Genomic DNA, 23,086 nt, shown 5'->3' with positions numbered 1-23,086 from the left:
ATATGTAGAACTACAGTTCCAGGATGTGCAACTTCCTTTTAGGCACAAGGAGCCCAGAAACAGAACCAAGGACTAGCTCATTCTAGCCTCTACTTTGGTTTGTTGAAGATTCCACATTGGATAATATCTTTGAAGTTCCTCAAAACTTGATACTTCCTTCCCGCCTCTACCTTCAACAGACTAAAATGATAGTCAAATCACTTACTGTACATTTTCAGCAGGCTGTAGTACATCTGGTCTCTGTCACATTCAAATAACTTCTGTGTAAGCTCCACTAATTTTTCTAGAACTTCAACCTTAAATGACATGAACAGATAGATGTACACTGTTGACAAGAAGCAATTGAAAAATCTCTCAAGTAATTGTTTACTCAAAAGAAAAGGACTAAACCAGGTGAAATAGCTCAAATCTGCAATCCTACCTTCTCAGAAGGTTGAATGGGAAAAATTATAATCTGAGGGCAGCCCAGGAAAAAAAGATCTTGAGACCTCCTTCTTACCCACAGATAGTTGCAGTGGCATATGCCTGTCATCCTAGTGTTATAGCAAGCAGGCTGAGATCAGAAGGATTATGGTTCTGAGCCAGCCTTAGTGGGAAGGCTGGCAAGATATTATGCCAGTGGAAGAAGCTGGATGAAGTGGTATCCATCTATCAACATAGCTACAATGATGGGAAAGGTAAACTGGGTGGAGCTGTCAACATATACACTGGGCAGAAAAGTAGGATCCTATTTCTAAGATCCTCAACACAGAAAAGTCTGGAGGTGTAGTTCAGCAATAAAGAATCACTTAGCAAGTACAAGATTAAAGCCCCAGTACTGGAAAATAATAAGTTAAACAGCTGAAAACAATACCACAATGTACTTAAGTCTACTAAACTATATCTTAAAAATGGCTAAAATGGCCACATGCCAATGGCTCACACCTGTAATCTTAGCTACTCAGGATGCTGAGATCTGAGAATTGAGGTTCAAAATTAGCATGGACAGAAATGTCTGAGAGTCTTATCTCCAATTAACCACCAAAAACCTGGAAGTGAAGCTATGGCTCAAGTGGTAGAGCACTGGCCTTGGGCAAGCCTGTGGAAATCTCTACAAAACAGCTCTTTGGAGAATTTGAAGATTTCTGGGCAGAGAACAGGGTAGGGAGAACTCAGTATATAAAAAGTTTACATTAATAAAAACTCCTCCACGCAAACATTGAATCCTTCATTCCCTGTCACTTTTCCTTGGCACACCATGAACAGATACCTGTGCTGGGGAAGAGAAAGGCAAAGATTTCACTGGGCTATATCTACTGGGCATCTTAATCAGCAGTCAAGGACTGAATCAGGTTTCAATTGCTAAGCAAACGAACTCAGCTTGCTTACCCAGCTAGTAAAAAGCAAGTTAAAAATCATCATGGCCCAGGTTAGTATTATTTTTAGGATGCTTGGTACACTGTAGGACCAAGAAATCAACTTGCTCATTTGAAAAACAACCAAGATAATATGCCTCCATGAGACTTCGACTTCTGAAATCCATAAGCCATCATATGACACATAGGATGCGCTTTTCTACTCAGCTTTACATGTTTAAGACATAAAAAGTAAAAACAAACCTGGCTGTTGGCAATACATCTCTCAGAAAACCACTGAAGTCTTGCAGGTCGAGCTCTAATGCCTGGAGTCTGTAAAATAAAATATTCATACAGAACACAGGGTAAAGTTTTAGCAAAACATTTATCCTTCCTCAAATATAGTTTCCCTTCTGACAAATTTGTAGCCAAACATATACACATAAGAATACAACATAACCTCCCAGTTACCAAGACCTTTAATTGAGCACAACAGAGCATAAATAGAACCCATATTTAACCTATGCCTAGAAGATTAATATTTTTTCAAGATGCTGCTTTGCAAGTCAATAATTCTTCCACAAATTTTAATGATTAGAATGGTTATTTTTTTATTTTTTTCCTGTGGCTTGAGCTCAGGCCCTGAGCACTGTTGTCCTTGGGCTTTCTCAAGGCTAGCACAGCACTCTACCACTTGAGCCACAGCACCACTTCTGGCTTTTTCTATGTATGTGGAGTGCTGAGGTATCAAATCCGGGTCTTCATGCATGCTAGGCAAGCACTCTTACCACTAGGCCAAACTCCCAGCCCCAGAATGGTTAATTTTTTTAATTCAAAAAGACCTTATGAACTAAAATCATTCCAAATGTCAAATTAAACACACAACTGTGTATGCATATTCTTGAGTATGTTCCCTCCCTCTAATCTTCAGAAATCCCAGCACATAAATACGATTTTATTTATAGTTTCATGAACAAGTTACATAAGAAAATTCATAGCAACAGGGGGGTGGGGGAGAGGTTAATGGGTACCAAGACATGTGAAAGGGTAACAATGAATATGAATTAATGCACCTTCTATCTGGCAAATATCATGTAACCCTTTTGTTAATTACAATAAAAAATATATTAAAAAAAGAAAATTCACAGCAACAAAAGTACTCTAACAACTGCCAGACATTCGGTCTAATATCCAAAATTAAATGCTTTAAGACGAAATTAAATTACTTAAAAATTAGTTTGAATGCTGTTTAATAATTGAGACATGTTATTTCCCTCGATTTGAAATTACTAAGGTTTAGTCAATGATTCTGGCATCAAAAACTCATTTCACAATATTGAATACTGGAATAATAGACAAACCATTTCAACATTAATTCTGAGGATTTGTCCTTCTAACAGGTTTTTACATCATCTGTAAGAGGGTTTTCACCACTAAACACTACATTTCAATCACAGCATTATGATAAGATAACCACATACTCATCAGCACTGGCTGTGTTCCAGCTGACAGGAAATACCTTTCCTGCTTTTGCCACTTGACTCTGTTGCTGAATTCAAGTATTCCTGGAATCTGACTTATTTGTTAGTTCCCATTAACTTTAGAGATAGGGCATCACTATGTTAACCCAGGGTGGCCTAACTTCCAGAAGTTCAAGTGATTCTCCCATATCAGCCTCCTTACAGCTTGAGACTAAAGACATGTACCACTATGTTTGGTTTCCCATTATTCCTAATTTAAAAACCAATACTGTACGACTTTAAATTAAGAACTGAGCGAACAGAAAAATGGGTACAATTTAAGTTGTGTAAATATTCTAACTGTGCAAATATGCAACAGTTAAAATGTTTAAGACAGAAATGTTGAGTAAATCAACTACTAAAATACATTGTCAAGGCTTGGAGTTTGGCTTAGTGGTAGAGTGCTTGCCTAGCATGCACGAAAACCCAGATTCAATTTCACAGTACCACATACACAGAAAAAAGCCCCGGGTGTTACTGTGGCTCAAGTGATAGGGTTCTAGTCTTGAGAAAGCCCAAGGCCCATGACTGGCAATAAAATAAAATACATTTTCAAATTATCATACCTTCAGGTATTTTCTATTCAAAGATTGCCTCACATCTATCTCATTTCACATGCATTACACCAAAAATGAAACTAGCATCAATGTAAATTAAGAGCTCATGAAAACTAGCAAATAATCCCTTTTAAGACAGCAAGATGCAAATGCTACAACTTTTAATATTATTGTTGATTCAAATGCTAAAGATCTAACAAGCAGAACTTTCATGGCAAATTCGTCCTGTGTGTTGATTAATCTGCTTGTCACTGCAGAACAATACTGAATTGGAATTTACAGAAAGGATCCTGATTTAGACAGTGAATCTTCCTGTGTTTCATTTTGAAATTGAGAGCTGCTTTCACATATAAATCTCAATCATCAAAAGAACATCTAGGTCAGATTAACTAAATCCCCTAGGCTGTTTGTTGTAACAGTAAACATTTCTGCCTTATCTCTTAACATCTTATTGAATTTTAGACACTGCAAGTTGAAAGCAGAAATAGAAAACATAATAAAAGCTTGGAGAGTTCTAACTGGAATGATAAATCTAGTATGAAAATGGGCTAATGTTAGTTAAAATAATGATTTTACTTCTAGAACTTACTTAATAGGTAGTAAGGCTAAAAATTATTTAAAAACAAAACCAAAACCCTGACATGTGTGCTTCTGTCTGTGTTACTGCATTTTAAAATACAACTTTCTAGAGTTACAATATAGTACTGGGCTTCTGAAATCAGACGACAAATGCTGATGGGATTGTGCTGCACTGCTGGTGGGAATGTAAACTAGTACAGCCACTCTGGAAGGCAATTTTTCTAGATCCCAGAGTTCAAACCATATTTATAAATTCATAATTCATCTACTATTGGGTTAAATGGGCTTATTGGTTTAAGTGGGGAAATATAATTTTGCTACAGAAAAATATTTTATGTATCAACTCAATGTACTTTTGAAACTAAGCCCATTTTTTCTCAATTTGTGTAAAGCTTTCACTGCAGTTGTACATAAAATGTTTTTACAATAAGATTAAGTTGAGTTAATGTATAAAATACTGCTTTGATTCCATAATAAAAACATTAATACTTAAAAAAAACAAAACTAAAAACAGACCTTTCCTACGACCCCACCATACCACTCCTAGGCATCTACTCTGAGCATCATAACCCAGAATATGACACTGGCTCAACCATGTCTCTGAATTATTCACAAAAATCAAGCAATGGAAGCAACCTAGATGTCCCACTATAGATGGATACAAAAAATGTGATATATACAATGGAATTCTATATACCCAATAGACAAGATGAAATAATGGCATTCACTGGGAAGTGGATGAAACTAGAGCAAATCATGTTAAGCGAGATAAGTCAAGACCAAAGGAACAAACACCTCCTTGATATGTGGATATTAGGTCCAAACAGAACAAGAGCAGTGACTCAATATTTGAGAACCCAAGGTTATGGACATGGTCTTGGAGACATAAACATTAACAAAAAACCTGACATGTTTGTTTCTATCTGTGCTACTGCACTTTAAAATATAACTTTCTGCAGTTATATTACTGGACTTCCTTTCACAAGCAATGAAAAGTGAGCCAAGATAAAATTACTCTAATTTCATTGCTCGCTCTGTCATAAATCTGCAAGTACCATAATAAATTTCTATGTATACTAGTAAAATATACCACAAATGATTACATATAAAGTAAAAGTAAATGAAGATTTTATGCCTATATTTCAAATTCTATTTTTAAGAAGATCATCTTAAGTTTAACCCAAAAATAATGTTTTACCTACTTGCCCTTATTCTAAATGATCATCAACATCACAATGTCCCCCCCCCACTAAGCCTCAGTTTCTCTAGCTGGCTTCCAACAAGAGAGAAACAAAAACAAGAAGAAAAAGGGTGTCATCATATTATCAAGCTTTTCAACATTTGTTTCCTTTCTCTAAAATCTTCAGGGACATCTCCAACAGAGAGGAAATGTGGCTGAGCAAGTAAAAAAAAAAACAATCTAGGTGCTGGGAACATAGCCTAGTGGTAGAGTGCTTGCCTAGCATACATGAAGTCCTGGGTTCGATTCCTCAGTACCACATATACAGAACAAGCCAGAAGTAGTGCTATGGCTCAAGTGGTAGAGCACTAGCTTTCAGAAAACGGAGCCCAGGAACAGTGCCCAAACCTAGAGTTCAAGACCTAGGATGGGCAAACAAACAAACAAATAAATTAAATTAAAAACCAATCATAAACTAAAAAGATTCTAACCAGGCATTATGAGCAATCTAACCAGGCAATATGAGATATTATACAAAGTAAGCATGGATATGAGCATATTAAAATTTTCACCCAAGACAGAGGAGAAAAATAGTTCTTAAAATTTACTCTGTAGGGCCAGGAGTTTAGACTAGTGGTAGAGTGCTTGCCTAGCACGCACGAAGAAATGGGTTCAATTCCTTGGTACCACATACATAGGGAAAAAAAAGCCAGAAATGGTGCTATGGCTCAAGTGGTAGAGCTCTAGCCTTGAGGAAGTCCAAGGACAGTTCCAAGGCCCTGAGTTCAAGGCTCTATTAAGGAAGACACACAAGATTAATACCTTGAATTTGATCCAGTAAAGAACAAAGGCAAAGCCAGGAGAGTGGTGTACTGGTACAGTGCTTGCCTAGCAATGCATGAAGCTCTGGGCTCGATTTCTTAGTTACCACATAGACAGAAAAAGCTGAAGTGGTGCTGTGTCTCAAGGGTAGAGTGCTAGCCTTGAAAAAGTTCAAGGACAGTGTGCCCAGGCCCCACGTTCAAAGCCCAAGGACTGGCAAAAACAAAAACAAAGCAAGAGGAATACAAGATTGCGAGATCATTAGAATTCCAATTTCTAGTCTTACACGAAAAACCATAAAGAGAGGGAAAGATGGAAGAAGAACAAATTTACAGAAAAGGTGTGTTGTTCATATAGTTCAGGATTTAAAAGAGACAGAGGCAAGGATGGTACGAGGAAATTCATGGAAAACAAGAATCAAATTCCTGGCTACTATTTAATAAACAAGCTCCCAGTCCACATTCCAAACAAATTTCATTGCTCTAATTACTTCTCAAAGTTGCTGTCTGAGGCTCATATGAAGATGTACTTGAAAATCACTTACAAGAACATAAGAGTTAGTTCTATTATAGCATATAGCTGGTAATATTAGATTTAAGCCCCAGGGGAAGAAGAAGATAGACTATGGAGTTAAGCTGAAGGCAGAATCTTGCTCATCTTTGCAATTACAGAGAATAGTGTAGCTTGTGGCCTACAGCAGTTCTTCAGTGATTATTGAATTCACAAAGCAGACGGTAAAATAAGTGACATTTCCTTATAGAAACTTTTAATGTTATTTAGTGTTTCATACCCTTGCACACAATGAAGTATCAAAAAAACTGTTACAGGCACTGGTGGCTCATGCCCATAATCCTTGAAACTCAAGAGGCTCAAATCTAAATATAAAGCCTGGCTAGGCAAGAAAGACTGTGAAACTTTTGTCTGCAATTAACCACCAAAAAAGCCTAAGAAGACCTGTGACCCAAGTGGTAGAACACTACACCTTGAGTAAAAATATGCGAACACACACTTACTTTAATTGGTCTTCAAGTGGTGACTTCAGTCAAGGGAATTTACCCTCCGGTAAAACAAACAAAAAAACACCCGTGTACTGTCTATGTGAAATGTATTATAGTATAATGTACATGATACATATGTATATAATTTAGACAAAACTAGCTCATTAAAAAACAAAACATCACACTGTACTCATGGTATTAGTAGTATTTCTTCATGAAATACACATTGCTATGACTGATTTCTCTTATATCACACAGTGCTTTATCATAAAGAAGCTTTGGAATCTACTAATTGATAAAATGTTTTTTGGGGGGGAGGTCAGTCCTGGGACTTGGATGCTGGGCATGGGCACTGTCCAGCTCTTCAGTTCAAGGCTACCACTCTAACTATCCCCTGAGCCATAGTGCCAAATTTCTGATTTTCTGGTGGTTAATTGGAGATAAGAGTCTCAGGCTTGTGGACAGTGATCATCCTCAGGCAGGTATGACAGGTATGAGCCACCAGTGCCCACAATATTTCTTTCTTTTTTTCAATTTTTTGCCACTCCTGGGCTTGAGCTCAGGGCCTGAGCACTGTCCTTGGACTTTCTCAAGGCTAGAGCTCTATCACTTGAGCCTCAGGACCATTTCCGGCTTTTTTCTATGCATGTGGTACTGAGGAATCGAACCGGGGTCTTCATGCATGCTAGGCAAGCACTCTACCACTAGGCCAAACTCCTGTCCAATATTTCTTTTTTTATGAGTCCCGATGCTTGAAGCTCCTTTCGCTCCAGGCTAGTGCTCTGCTACCAAAGTCATAGCAACACTTCCAGCTTTATCTGAGATTGATTGGAGATAAGAATCCCTTGGATTTTCCTGCCCAGGCTAACTTCTAATCAAGATCTTCAGATCTCAGTTTCGAATAGCGAATAGCGAGGATTATAACTGGTATGAGTCAACAGCACCCTGGCTCACTATTGGTTGAGGAATGATAAAATAAATGTTGCTGGATGCATGCTTTCTCTTATATGTGAAGACTAGATTTAATGTATAAACTTACAAGTAAGTAAGTTGGGTGATACAAGTATATACAAATATATTATTTGAAATATAGTAGATTCAGGAGAGAATTCAAATAGTTTGATTTCAAAGATCAGCAAAAATAAAGTACTTTGAAGTGGGCACTTGGAAGGGGTAGGGTGAGGTCAAGGGAAAAATGGTAGACAAAAAACAGAAGGGAAGAAATGCAGTTAAAAACTCAATGTGTAGCCTACAAAATTAAGAAGAATGAGGGAAGGATGGGTAGGGGATAGATAGGTAAAAATGTTGCAAGGGATAACATTGATCAAGATATATTGTATCCATAAACCACTTTGTCAAATACCAACTCCTCTGTACAACTAAAGATTTTACTTGTATACACGCATGTGCACAGGCGCACGCATGCGCACGCACGCACCAGTGTTGTTCAAACAGGATCCCACATCAAGGTTATTAATTTCCTTTACTTTTTAGATTTCTAACAATGCTCAGAAAATGTGAATTCAAATGGCAAAAAAAACCCCCCAAAACAAAAAACCTCAAATCCCAATTTACCTTCTAACATTAAGAAATAAAATAACCAATGTGAAAAGGTCTTTTAGTCCATTCTCATACACATTTCTTGCTGTCCTATGCTTGAATGATGGAGTAGTTCTATGAAACTTTATACTTTGAGCAATTTTATCTTCATCTCCCTGAAAATCCTGTCATCAGCAGTTATTCCTAAATGACCTACACTGACAAAGCTCTAAAGTAATTAAGCAGCAATCTTCTCTTACCTGTGACAAGTATGGCCCTTATGCTAAGCATCATAATAAATATTATGCATGGTAAAGATAGCACTATTCCTACCCTAAAGAAGCAAAGAGAATTAATATTATTGCTCACTTACCATAAGCTAGGAAAAAATGCAAGCTGCTTTATATACATTACATGATTGAATCTTAAAGATGGATATTATATTCCCTTATGCAGAAAGAAGCTTAGAGTGGTTTAGTAACTTGTCCATTATCATACAAGCAAATAGACGGCAAAGGGGAACTCACTTTTGTGCCTTTAGCTTTTTCTACTGTGCCTTGCTTATTACATACCTTTCATTGCCATTATCTAAAAACTTATGCTTCATTTCTACTTCGATCAGTGACCTGATAATACAGAGTACAAACTAACTGGCTGACAATACCTCTCATTTTCAGATTTGTTGTGTACTGCCAATGGGAGAATTTATACCATTTCCCACAAAATACAAATGAATTACTTGTGCTGTAGCAACAAGTAACTAAGACACTGACAGGTAGGCAGACTGAGTCATAAGACAGAAGAAGAAAGCTCTGAATACAGTTCATTCATTTTTTTCCCATACTAGAGTTCTCTTTGAAAAACACCAAATGAAGAGGTAATGATTTTCTAGGTCACATATATAGAAAATCCTGATAAGGAGTCATCCGTAGACAAAAGAGGCCATATACTACCTTTGTGCCCTGACTATCATACATTTTTAGAAAAGGACACGTGGATGTACAATATGCAAGAAATGTGATTGCTAGTGTATTTGTAAGTAAACATTTTTAATACTATGAAATATTTTTTTCATATTTTTTTAGACAAGGTCTTGTTGTACAGCTCAGTCAGGTCTTAAACTCATCATTCTCCTGCCTAAGCTTAAGTGTCAGAATGAATCTATTTCTTGTAGAATGTTTTCTTTCCAGAGTGGACAAAGAATTGTTTTAATAGTGAAATTCAAATTTGTTGAAACTTTTATAGCTGCTTTTTGCCTTCTCAATTCAGGTAAGAAAAATTTCAGTAAAGTTTAGATAAAATACAGTAATCCTAGGTGGGACAGGTTTTGTCACCTACCACTTCCCATAAGCTGCTTACCAGAGAAGGGGGTAGAAATTAAATAAAACAGCGAATAGTTGCAGATGGCACTTATGTGGCTGATTAACTTATAGACAAGCATTAAAAATAAATCTGAGGGGCCAGGAGTCTGGCCTAGTGGTTAAAGTGCTTGCCTAGCATGCATGAATACCCAGGTTCGATTCCTCAGTACCACATACATAGAAAAAAAGCCGGAAGTGGTGCTGAGGCTCAAGTGGTAGAGCTCTAGCCTTGAGAAAGTCCAAGGACAGTGCTCAGGCCCTGGGCTCAAGCCTAGGACTGGCAAAAAAATAAATAAATCTGAGCATGGTCTGCAGAAAATTGAATTCTATTGCTTTTAAGAACAAGAAATTCTTTGGCAAAGAGGATCAGCAACATTATGCCCTGGAATGTGTGTTTAACTGTTCCAAAATGCAAGATTTGATATGCAAATATTTTGATACAGAATAGCAAATTTAACAAAGTAAGGTAATAAATATGATATACAACCAGACTGCCTCTTCTGAACTGTAGTTATATATAATAAAGAAGCTGGACAAGCCTCCTTCCCCATTAGAGACTGAATTTTATTAACATGAATCAGACCAAGTGCAATGAATAGTTAAAAAATTTAAATGTATTGTAATTAAGAATCAAAATAGATGTACAATTAGGACATTGTAGTTTTTAAAAAAACTTACCTCAATGATCTTCTTAGCCTCTTTGTAATTTCCTGTTTGCAGGAAGGCAAAGAAGAGATCATAGAGCATTGTCATTTCACCTTGTTCTTGGCTCACAAAATCCATTGCTAGATAGGAGAAAAAAGCAAATGTATATGAATTCACACATATACACAGGTATATAAATATTTTTAAAAAGTAAAGAAACATAGTATATGAAGTTCTGGACAAACGCATCTTTAAATAAAAAAATTACTGGGCCAATGGTGTGGCTCAAGTGACAGAACACTTACCTAGTAAGCACATAACACTCTGACTTTACCTAGTACCTCCTAAATAAATAACTTTAAAGATAACTTTTTTATTTTTTGCTGTCATTATCCCTCATGTAGCCATAGCATATATATTCAGACCAGTTTTTTAAAGAGAACTTGGCTGGGAATTTGGCCTAGTAATAGAGTGCTTGCCGAGCCTGCACAAAGACCCAGGTTTGATTCCTTGGTACCACATAGGAGGCGGAGGTGAAGGTAGAGGTGGAGGAGGAGGGGGGAGAAAGAAAGAAAGAGGAAGAGGAGGAGGAGAGGGAGATGGAGGAAGGGGAGAGAGGAAGGGGAGAGGGAAAGGGAAGAGGAGGGGAAGATGAGGAGGAGGAAGAGGAAGAAATCATTAAAAAATCAAAGATACAAAATTCAACTCAGAATTATAACAGAATTTTCCTGTTAAATTGTCTCTCCACAACACTACATTCATCTTCATAAGGAAAAAGAAAAAAAGACACACCCACACTAAGATATTTGATGATAGCTGACCTTTTTGGATGAGATCAGTCTCTCCTTTCTCTATCAATTTACATAAGACATCATGAATCCTGGGTAATATTTTATACTTGGCATGGCAGTCAATGGTAGCGTCAAGAGCAGCAGGTAAATCACCCCTTGGAAAAATAAAAACAATTAGCAACGAATAAAATATATCTAAATTCAGTTTAGACTCTCAGTTTAAAGAGATGTTAAATGACCAATCGAAATGTAAACAATTCTTTCCACTTCCTTACAAATGGGGTGAGATGTCACTCTTTCTGATGGCAGCATAGAATTCCACATCTTCTTGAGCCATTCATCTACTGAGGGGCATTTGGGTTGGTTCCGTATCTTATCTATGGTCAATAGTGCTGCAATGAACATTGTTGTGCTAGAGGATTTAGTATGTCCTTGTTTCTGGACATTTGGGTAAATGCCACGAGTGGGACTGCTGGGTCTTTTGAGGAACGGCTATACTGCTTTCTAGAGTGGCTGAACAAGTTTACACTCCCACCAACAGTGTAGACTTGGGGGAAAAAAAAAAAATCACATTAAGTGAAGTAAGCCAGAACCAAAGGAACATAGGCTCCATGGTTTCCCCCATTTGTAATAATCAGTACACATCTAGGACTTTCCTAGCAGAGGATTGTAATAGCTCAAAACCTATAAACATAAAGGACATAGGATGAAACTAAATGAAATGAACTACAGGATATGGAAAGAACTTTATTTTGTGTGATTGTTGTTCTTAATGTACTGTTATTTCTCTTCTTTTTTTGTCCTTATGGTTAATCTCATGTTGTTACTGTATCTGACTTTGTTGCCTGGCATATTGTATGCAAGTTTATTTGTTTATTTGAAATAGGAAAGTGAAGGGGGGAAAACAGGATGATTGGGAGAGGTGGGGGGAAGGAAAGGGGAACAAAAACATGAGAAGGGTAGCAATGTTAGAGAAGTAATGACGAAATATAACTGTAACCCTTCTATACATTATCCCGACAATTAAAAAAAAAGAGAAATGTAAAGAACTGAGCCAAAGGTAGAGCAAAAAACAAAAATTAAAAAAGAAAGTTGCCCTAGGAATGTATGAAATATAAAAAAACAAGGCCATCTGTCAAATACTTTTTCCAAGTACTTATAGGCTTTTGTAGGGTCTCTACAATTCTAGGTTTAGGCAACATTATAAAATACCTGTCAACAGTCATGAAAGAATTTATAAGTACTTTACAACTTTATCATAGTATTCTCTTCTTACTAGTTAAGTAGGAAATAAGACTAAGGTTTGAGGATGCATATAAAAACTGACTACTATAAAAATTATGGTATTCATAAACTGTTTTTTGTTTCATGAAAGTGTAAACTTTAAAAACTCATTACCGACTTTTATCTAAATATATTCTCAATATTAATGTATATAAGATAAAGTATATAAATACTTTCTGTGGATCCTCAAAAGCACTTTTTGCTCCCTTTACAAGAAAAGAATGTGAGAAATTACTTAAGACCATGGATCACTATAGAGCTTATGGCATAATTCTCTTTGAAACATTTACTTTTAGTGAAAAAAGGAAATTGAGCCACCAGAGATTAACTGAGTTGCTTAGAGCTAGTAAATCTACACAGCAAGGGCCTGGCAGCAGATCCCTTGACTTCCCACATCTTGTTCAAACATCTATGTATTATATTCTAGGAAAAGCACTATTGTTTGCATCAGCCAATACGGTGGTCCAATTTGGTATAAGAAAGGTTTCTGAAAAGATTATGTGAAATTTATTTTTAAGAGAATATAGAGATAGACCCAAAGTACAAACTAGTGAGAATTAGTGACATCTTTGTAGAGAACGTAAATTATCTTATGCAACAGTTTTCAAAAGAAAATATTTAAGAATTTCTGGTTAGAGCTTTAACATTCTGACCATCATGCAAATGCTATGCTGGCCTACATTATTGTTTAATCCAGATTAAGAGTTTAAGATGGACTAAAAAAATTAAGTGCTACAAAGAAGTATTGGTTTCACTGCAATACTACTATTAGTGTGAAAACAAATCTATCCTAAGGGAACTTTACCTTATCTTATCCCTTATGAAGTCCTGTTTACAGTGCATCTGGCACCCCACAGAGTCATTTGAATTTTTGTCATTTGGGGTGAAGACTAAATTATAGGTTAATTTCAAAACCGCAAGTAGATGTTGCAGGCTAGATTACTGTCGTACAAGAGAAATGCTACAGTAGCTACTACATATGATATAAAGCTTTATGTAATGAGTATTTTCCCTTGCCTCAGATACATGTTCCATTATTGCCTTTCTATAATACCACTTCATGGAAAATTACTAAGGCATTTTTAAAAGTAAAAACAACATGTACTGATTATTTCTTTTTCATAAATGGCAAGATTTGCTTTTACAGAGGAAAATTCTCAAACTAAAATAGTATTGTCTCAATTTTATTTCCCCTACATTAGGTCAAACTATCAATAAATGAATGAATAATTGTTCTGTCAATCAAAGCGACATGTTAATAGTCCTTGGTCTCCAAATATATGCTTCTGAAGATTATACATGATCAGAGCAACAGAAAAGAACAGAAGAATGAAAATAATTCATATTTATTAGTAATTTTAAATACCAAGGTTATTGTTCAGACCACCATAGACAAATGAAATAAATCTTCAATGCAACACTCCTTACAAAGTATATTAGAGACAGAAATGAAATAATTAGTGAAGTCTTTTGTCTCTATTTCCCACATTCGGACTGGTGGTAAAAATTCACCTTCAATTAGATCATCCATAAAATCCTTAGGTGGTGTAAATAAAAACCATGAAAAGAATCTAATATTCATATTGCTTACAAGAGTATTCGGATACTAACAGAACTTAGTATTTTAACCCTATCCCACAAGTATTATATTTAACTCAAAGACTCCTAGAGGTGGTGATGAAAGGCAGATTATCACAATGGCTGAACGGGGGACCTTTGGCTTCCCTCCCGGTTTTAATACTGTGCTGATTAGGTTCATCTGCTAATACGTTTCATGCCAGCAGACAAAATCATCACTTTTATTAAGGAGGATGAACTCAGTAAGAGCAGAAAAACATCAAAGAAAAAAGGGAAGAAAATGCTTCCAAGACAAAATGTGGGACATTACCAATAAGTATACTTCTAGCTTCTAAAATAGATCACCTAAAGAGATCGATAATTTTGCTTATAACAAGGTTTATAACTATTTGAAAATAAACAAATTCTTTCAAAAGTCATGCTGATACATTAATTTTGACATCAAAATTTGATCATATACACACAATATATTATATATACATACACTTTAAGATGAGCAAAAATTAGTAAACTTTTGCTTTTTTTTCTTTTCTTTTCCTTTTTGGCATTACTTTTAGGGGATTAAACTCAGGGCTTTGCATTTGCTTCTTCTTTTTTATTTTTCCAATCAAGGCATTTTTAAAATTCCAGACTATACTAAAAAAAAAGTCAAATGACCTATACAAATTTTTATGACAACTGTATGTGTTGAGAAGCAATTACCTTTCAAAAGCAGTACTTTGGGAGCTGGGAATGTGGCTTAGTGATAGAGTATTTGTATAGCATGCATGAAGCCCTGAATTTTATTTCCTCAATACCACATACACAGAAAAGGCCAGAAGTGGTGCTATAGCTCAAATGGTAGAGTGCTTTGAGCAAAAGCAGCTCAGGGACAGTGCTCAAGCCCTGACTTTCAAGCCCCAGGACTGGTAAAAATAAAAATTTTAAAAAGGAGTATTTTCATTGATTAAAATAAATGTAGGCTTTACCAAAATTCTGTGAACTTAAAAAATTAAGGCAATTTGGTAATTCTCAATTCTACACATATATACACGTACACAGGCCTAGCAAATAATTTTGAAAACCTGAAAGCTTTATTTTATGCAACAGAGGATTCAATTGGCCCGCATCAAAATTCTTTCTGTATTCTACAATTCTCTTTTAAGGAAATTTGAATATATAAAAATCAACTATAATCTTAAATTTTTCATTTAGAGAACATAAAAAGGCATATAAGAAATTCATGGGGAATTTGTTGCCTGTAGTAACAGCAAACTAAAATATAGTGTAATATAAATGATATAAAAACAGATGCTAAGTATGATGTAAATATGCTGGACCTATTCATATGTTCATATACACCAATGCTAATAATATTTCCTTTAAGACATAAAGGAAATAAAGTCAAATCAATCAATATATATAAATGTAAAAACCATACATGTATTTCAAATGTTGAATTACTAAACTACAATGACAATTGTCTATTTGCTTATCTGTAGATTTTTTACTTACTCTTCCTAGTATTCATAGAAAATACATTCTCAATTCAGAGCGGATACTTAATTTAAGCAACAAAAAAGATGACAAATATTGATTTTTAATTGGAATAAAGTGCTTCAACATTATGCATAAAGTGTTATTTGGTGAAGTGGCAATTTATCTAAAGGACTTACTGACTGAAAAGCTCTCAAATCTGAAATCATTAGTGAAAAGTGGAGCTGTGGGGCACAGAATTTAAAAAAAAAAAGAACCCAAACTTAACACCCTAAAAACAAACCATATGTCTTCAGATGTTTAGTATAGGGGAAAGCAACTCAAGAGAAATCATCTTCACAAAAATGATTCTAAGAGAACCAGCCCGAGAAAAATCTAAATGTTTTTTTTCTCTGTTCATCATCTATAAATGAAGAATCTTCAAGGAGACTGGTATTGCAATTACAACTAATCCTCCCCAAAAAATTAACTGTGTTGAAGGCTTTGTAATTTCCCTAGGTACAATTTAGCTGTCACTTACTTTAAAATTTACTCAAACATGCGTTCCGAACAGCACTAACTTCACATGTCAAGTGCTTTCCAACCAATTGAGTCTAAACTGGAAGTCGGTGTTAAACAACTGAATGATTAGACAAGATAGCTCATTTCCCTGCTCTTTTGTTCAGAATAAAATGCCACATTTACATTATCAGGCTCAACAGGATTTTCTGACAGAGGGAGAAAAAACCTTACTGCACACTGTCCGCACTAAGCACATGAAGCCTGTCATTTACCAATCATCCTTCAAAAAGCAATAGCCATGAATGTAACTTAATTACGACCCAATGATCCTTGACGAAAAATCATCTTATCACTGTCCTGTCCCCCTAGGGCAAATGAAACACTTTTTGTCCTTTGGCACTGATGATGCTAAATTCTTAATTGCAATAATGGAGTAAAAGAGCCAAACCTCCTTAATTTCCTTTCAGCACATAAAGAGTTTTATTCTAGAAGGCAAGCATTCCCATAAATAATAAAAGTATCCAGTACAAATGAAGATGCTAAAATTGAAGGGGAGTGCTGATGACAGAATAAACAGCATTTTTAAAGCATATTTTCCACTTATGTAACCTACAGAAGTATTGCAATCAGTTTTAAAAGTTGTACTGTTTATAGGTTCATTTTAGAGAATATATGGTATTTATGAAGAACTCAGTTTGATTTATCAATGGGTCTGCGATGAATATATACACAAAGTCTGCAATGCAGTTAACGAAATGCTTATGTTCAGATATGGATTACAGCATGAATCAGGATACACAGAAAAATCCTTAATGGAAAGCAGAAATTAAAGCTACTTTGATCATTCGTACTAGTATAATCCAGTTAAAGAGCTTTAGATATTTTTCACATGCAATGAAACCAAAATGGATCAGCTATAAAGTGAGTCTGAGACTGCTTTATACTGTTCATGCTTTCACATATTATGGCCCAGACTGTATTAATTCCATTGCCTTATCATCACATAAAAACTAACAAAAACTCTTCTGACACATTTTAAAGCATTTCTTATGGAGGGTTTCTGTCACCTACCTGAATTAGGCATGATTTTAATAAATAAATTGAAAAACGGAAGTTATCTAAGAAAATCTTTAAAATAACAGTTGAATTATATGTAGATAATAGCTTATAGATTACAATGGAATATAAAACATACAAAGTTAGTTTAACCCTGAAATATTTTTTTTCCTTCCAATGCAAGCATTATCATATTGGCAATTCAGAAAAAGGTTAACTAACTCATTTACAGTGTTACAAACCTGTCATTGTTTTGGATTTCACTTAGTAAATAAACAGAAACAAAATGCATTATTTCCAAATCCACAAAGCATTTTTTTCACTATCTAAAGAACACAAACTACTATTTCCTTCGTTCTGCCAATTTAAAATAAGACCCACAGAATTTTAAAGATTATCTAAGGAACTCAATTTCATGGGCTTGTTTCAAAATTATTATGTTCTGAAATGCTTATCATAGTTTATCTTACTAAGTTCCAACGACCATAGATGAGCTCATACCTGCTGGGGTTAATTACATGGTCATTACTGGAGACTGAACATATTTAATCATATAAATACATGTGGACTTTTGGACAGGGTAGTTTAGTTAATCCTAGCACCTGTCATGATTCTGAATTAATTAGTTATCTTCTCTGAGACAGACAAAACAATTGAATAAAAACTTCCATGTCAGTGATTTATTCCTCATGAAGAGTTATCACTGTTTTTGTAATTTTATAAATAAAAATTTTCATTTGTTTCCTTTTATTATTTTCATGACTCAAAAGACATTGAATAACCTTATTACGATAGATCAAGCCAAAAGAACTTGTTATGGAGACTATCTCTGCTAAGTAGAGATAGCAAGAAATAATTAACAACAACAAAAAAAAGCAAAACGACACACACACACACACACACACACACACACAAACCTAATAAAAATTTCTGCACGTACTGCAGAGTAGTAAGACACCATAAAAGACACTAATTTAGATCTCTTTAGCCCAGCTCTCAAAGACAGCCAAATCTTTGATTGAGATATAAATATCTGATGGTTTTAATTAATCAAAAGCAGAAAGCATGTTTCGGGTAAACATGTAAATTCCATGCTGCTTCCATTTTCCTGTAACTTCTCTATGGTTTATGAGCCCAATCAGCACACCTATTTTGGAAAACTGTCCCATTTTCTCTATCTTTTGAAGTATTTCTGTTTGTAAAATAATTTTCTACTATTGCTTGTTTTTCTTTGTTAATTATTTTATCTTTTCCCAGTGATGTAGGAGGTCCTAATTTTTCTGGGCACTGGGCCCATTTTTTCCAAATCCCTCTGCAGAGTTTCACATGCAATTTGCAGAGATGGGTCTTTTAAATAATAGTAGAAAGCATTATAATTATAGGATTATAAAGTTGTCTGTGATTACAAGAATTTAAAAATACACTGAACCACTAGTCCAGGGAAAGGATGTAATGATGAGCTTCTGAGGTTAAGAATTGGTAAACACCTAATTTATCAAGTTATATAGCGAGGAAATTGTTGGGTGGATGTGCACTATACATACACTTCATTCTGTCTACAGATGATACTAATGAACAAAGTGTCAGCTGCATGGATCACATGTATGAACAGTACTATGAGTTCAGAGATACTCTTAATTCTGTATTTTAAATTCAATACTAAATAAAAACTTCCAAAAATTTGCTGAAAATATAAGAACTGTTAAACAAAAATTTGGGGCTGGGAGTGTGGCCTAGTGGTAGAGTGCTTGCCTAGCATGCATGAATACCTGGGTTTGATTCCTCAGCACCACACACATTTAAAAAAAAAGCCAGAAATGGTGCTGAGGCTCAAGTGGTAGACCACTGGACTTGAGGAAAGGCCAAGGACAGTGCTCAGGCCCTATTTTCAGTCCCCAGGACTGGCAAAAAACAAACAAACACAAATTTTATTTTCACTTGGAAATGATAGGATATCCCCACTAAAATCAGAAAATCCTAATTATAAAAAATAATACCAAAAGGAGTAAGACAAAGAGTACTAATCACTTTGCTAAAATATTTCACACATTACAAAAGAACAAATTGATTCTTTAACCTGAATATCAGCAAGAGCATTTCAAATGAAAAATGTTCAACTCCAGTAAATGAACAACACAGATACATCTCCAATATTTTTTAAAGCTAGGATAATTGTATCAATGTATGGGATTAAAATACCACATGGAGATTATGAGCAGAGATGTTTCTATACTCATTGTTTGAGTAACAGTCATGACACACTATTTTAAAGTCTCAAAAGTTCCTTCTTTCTTATGTTTATTAATAGCACTTATTAAGCTCAAAAACTAGATTTAATTTCATGTAATAACATCACATGCTGCCCTCTTCCCCAACCCCCCCCTCAAAAAAATCATTAGAGACCATTCAGTCCATGGAAAAGTGACAGAGCCACAGGGCTGGTGGTAATCTTAGTCACTTAGTCCATCCATGTTTTAAGCCCTTTTATTCTTGGGTAAATGACTCCTGAGGCTTCCACATCACCAGAGTATTTACAAAGTATAATCTAAAAATGCTTGGATTAAATCTTTAAACACCAACATTCAAAATTCAAAATTCAACTGACTTACTTTTCTAGGTGTACAGTGACCAATGGGAAACTTAAGGTGGTAGATGGTTTTGCTAACCCTAGAGTCACGATGGCTTCATGTAACTGTTTTACTGTCTCAGTTTCACCTCTTAAAGCTGCTCCATTTAGGATGTGGAAAAAGGACAAGACTGTTGCATCTTTGATAAGAACATCCTTCTCTTTCATCTCTTTTAGAATGTTAATAGCATCTACAATGAAGTAACACAAAAGACCCTTAGGTAATTTCATGTAGGGAAAACAAACTGCTATTAAAACAGCATTTCAAGCCCAGCAGGAATGTAAATTCTAGTGTATAATGCCGATTTCAAGTTAATTACTACTTGCATTTCTAAACGAGACTACAATTATAAACCCACAATAGCATGGTTTTATCATTTCCCTGCAACTTTGACTACAAATTATAGATAGGGACTGTGTGCCCACTCTGTACCACATAACCCTGTATGGTCTGCCCTATAGCTGTAAGATCCTCCTAAATGGATGCTTTTATCATTCAGTGCTAACATCTGCTAAATCACACTATTGTTTCTTCAGCAGATGGCTTGTCAGGAGGCCAGATAATAAAGATGTGTTTACACTGTATATACAGCCAGACTAATGGTCTGATACCGATAGGGTCTGTTTGCTATGTCGATACTAATTAGCCAGGCAGAGCCAATGAAAGCTTTCCAAAAGACTGCATGTTAATACATTAGATTCATTAAGCTTCATTAAGAAGGCAGAAACAAACATTTTAGGATATGGAATAAGTGCATTTTTATAATGTTTTTCTTAATTATTATACAGACAAAATGTTTTGACCACTTTATACAAAGTGATTTTTGGAAAAGCAGGCTAATCTGTACAAAGATTTTTCAGTATCAGAAAAGCTTCCTAGGAAAAATCGCAATGTTCAAATAAAGTATTACTCTTGCATATTTTCCCACACAGCAAAATTAAAGTCTTTTCTTTACAAAAAAAAAAAAAGAAAAGGCTAAAAATGCAATTTCAGAATAAAGCCAAATGACCAAGTTAAGAAACAAGCAAATAGTAGGAATGTATCATCAAATACAATTAATCATATTAGGTTTAGAATTATCTGAACAAAATTAAAAGTCAACTTCACTATATAATTGGCTAAGCTTTCCTCATGAATTTCTAAATAAAACCTTAATATTTCTATACATCAGACAATGTTTATAGATTTTATGGTCAGTCTTTAGATCTTCTTACGCAAAAATAAAGCCATTAGTGCAGGCATATAAGCAAATTGTGCCATAAGTCATGATCTTCAAACTCAATCCAAACAGCAAACTAGCTGCAGAAATGCAAAAAGCACTGAGCTGTGCAAATGTAAATGACAAGCTTGCCAATCCATTAAAACTAATGGCCTACACTGTCCAAGCAGCTCCAGTTGGATTCACATGCAAATTTGTATGCAAAGTGTTCAAGTGCTTTGTAGAACATGATATACCATTAATACCAAATCACATGATATTCCAGAGGCAAATACTTTCATCACATTTTCCCCTTATCTGCCAATGCTTACCTTGGAGCTTGCCATGCTTTCCCAATACTTTTACAAGGCCAATATACTTGCTAGTATCAAGGACTGCAGAAGAATCTAAGCGATCACTATAAAAATCAAACCAGTTATACTATGTTAAAAGTCAATGAACGAAATAGACAGCAATAGCCATTTTATTACTTCCCAAAAGCTCATCAGAACATCTGAATTGTTATTCACACTGACTTCTATTCTGAACTTATTTCTAAAATTATTTATCTGTTCACACATAACCACATTCAGAGTAACTACAGAAGTAAACATCTAACTCTATACGTATACTATATCCATCTACAGAAGATACTGCTAAAGAAATCCTTTAGCTTAGCTGGGCACAGTGGCTCACGCTTGTAATCCTAGCTACTCAAGAGGCTGAGGTCTGAGGATCAGGATGAAAGCCAGCGCTGGCACAAAAGGACCCGAGACTCCAATTAACCTCTAGAAAACTGGGACTGGGGCCTGGCTCAAAGGTAGGGTGGTAGCCTTGGGCTGAAGAGCTCAGGAACACCTTTCAGACCCAGGGGTAGGGCAGTAGCCTTGAGCTGAGAGCTCAGGGACAAGGCCCAGGCTGAGTTCAAGCCCCATGACACACATTCAAAAGAAATGCTTTGGCTGTGTGACACTAGCCTTGGCTTCATGACACTAGCCTTCAGCAATGAAATAAATTATCAACCCCAAAATTTATCTGATAAATCTGTAAAGATGGGAAATCAAAGATCCCTGAGAAATGGACAGAAGCTTGTACACACTACAATGTCAAAAAGTAAACATTATCAGGGCACATAAAATAACACTGCTGTGATAAACAATTGTATAACCAATGGGGGCAAACCTTGATCTGAAAACTACAATGTTTTACCATACTTAAAAATACACTTTGCTGGGCCAGGAGTTTAGCCTAGTGGTAGAGTGCTTGCCTAGCATGCTCACAGACCGGGGTTCAATTCCTCGGTTCCACATACATAGAAAAAGTTGGAAGTGGTGCTGAGGCTTAAGTGGTAGAGCTCTGGCCTTGAGAAAGTCCAAGGACAGTGCTTAGGCCCTGAGCTCAAGCCCAGGACTGGCAAAAATAAATAAATTTATTTACATACACACACACACACACACACACACACACACACACACACACACACACACACAAACCCTGTTGAAAACAAGTCAAAGAGCCCTTATGCCACAAAACTAAAGGCAATGACAGTAAAGAATTTTTAAAAGTCTATGTGGCAGTAACATTCAGTCTAGGTGATTCATCAAGCTCTGTGCATCAGCATAAATGCTGATGACTTGCTTTTGTACTAAGGTACTTACAATTGCTGTTTCAAGCTCAATGCATCTTCTGCATTATCATGTCGACAGCATAAGTTTATTAAAGCTGCATAGCCACCAATAACCATGTCTGATTCATATTTTTCTTTTAATTCAAGAGCCTTTTGCATATTCTAAAATATTGAAATGAAAAAGAGGAAAATTAATATAAAGGCAAAAATGTCAGTTTTAGTATTCAGAGTTTAGACAAATTATTGTTAGTACTTTGATGTATTATAGATTTTACCCTGCCCCCCTGGTATTTTCATTCATCCTTTAAAAAACTACATACAAATCTAAGGCATGTTTAAAAAAATTTTCAGATTAATCATTTCTCAAGTCAGCTTCTTCTAAAAGCGAAACTTCCACATGTGGAAATAAATAT

The 23,086-nt window shown here is 35.5% G+C and overlaps 1 protein-coding gene across 1 annotated transcript in view; it reads right to left on the bottom strand.

The window, feature by feature from the left end:
* Lrpprc (leucine rich pentatricopeptide repeat containing) overlaps positions 1 to 23,086 on the bottom strand; it is an 89,600-nt gene that overhangs the window by 25,887 nt on the left and 40,627 nt on the right. Inside the window, exons 21-27 of the mRNA XM_090337037.1 lie at positions 22,705 to 22,835; positions 21,379 to 21,464; positions 19,831 to 20,038; positions 11,357 to 11,481; positions 10,569 to 10,675; positions 1,599 to 1,667; positions 206 to 296 (exon numbers count right to left, since the gene is read on the bottom strand). Coding sequence (XP_090193163.1) covers positions 206 to 296; positions 1,599 to 1,667; positions 10,569 to 10,675; positions 11,357 to 11,481; positions 19,831 to 20,038; positions 21,379 to 21,464; positions 22,705 to 22,835 — 817 coding nt within the window. The remainder of the gene's footprint in view (positions 1 to 205; positions 297 to 1,598; positions 1,668 to 10,568; positions 10,676 to 11,356; positions 11,482 to 19,830; positions 20,039 to 21,378; positions 21,465 to 22,704; positions 22,836 to 23,086) is intronic.

The sequence above is a fragment of the Megascapheus bottae genome, chromosome 7, assembly GCF_031878675.1.
Source record: "Megascapheus bottae isolate mThoBot1 chromosome 7, mThoBot2.hap1, whole genome shotgun sequence".
Classification (NCBI taxonomy): domain Eukaryota; kingdom Metazoa; phylum Chordata; class Mammalia; order Rodentia; family Geomyidae; genus Megascapheus; species Megascapheus bottae.
Note: the sequence above shows the minus strand (reverse complement) of the source record. Positions and strands in the feature narration are given on the sequence as shown.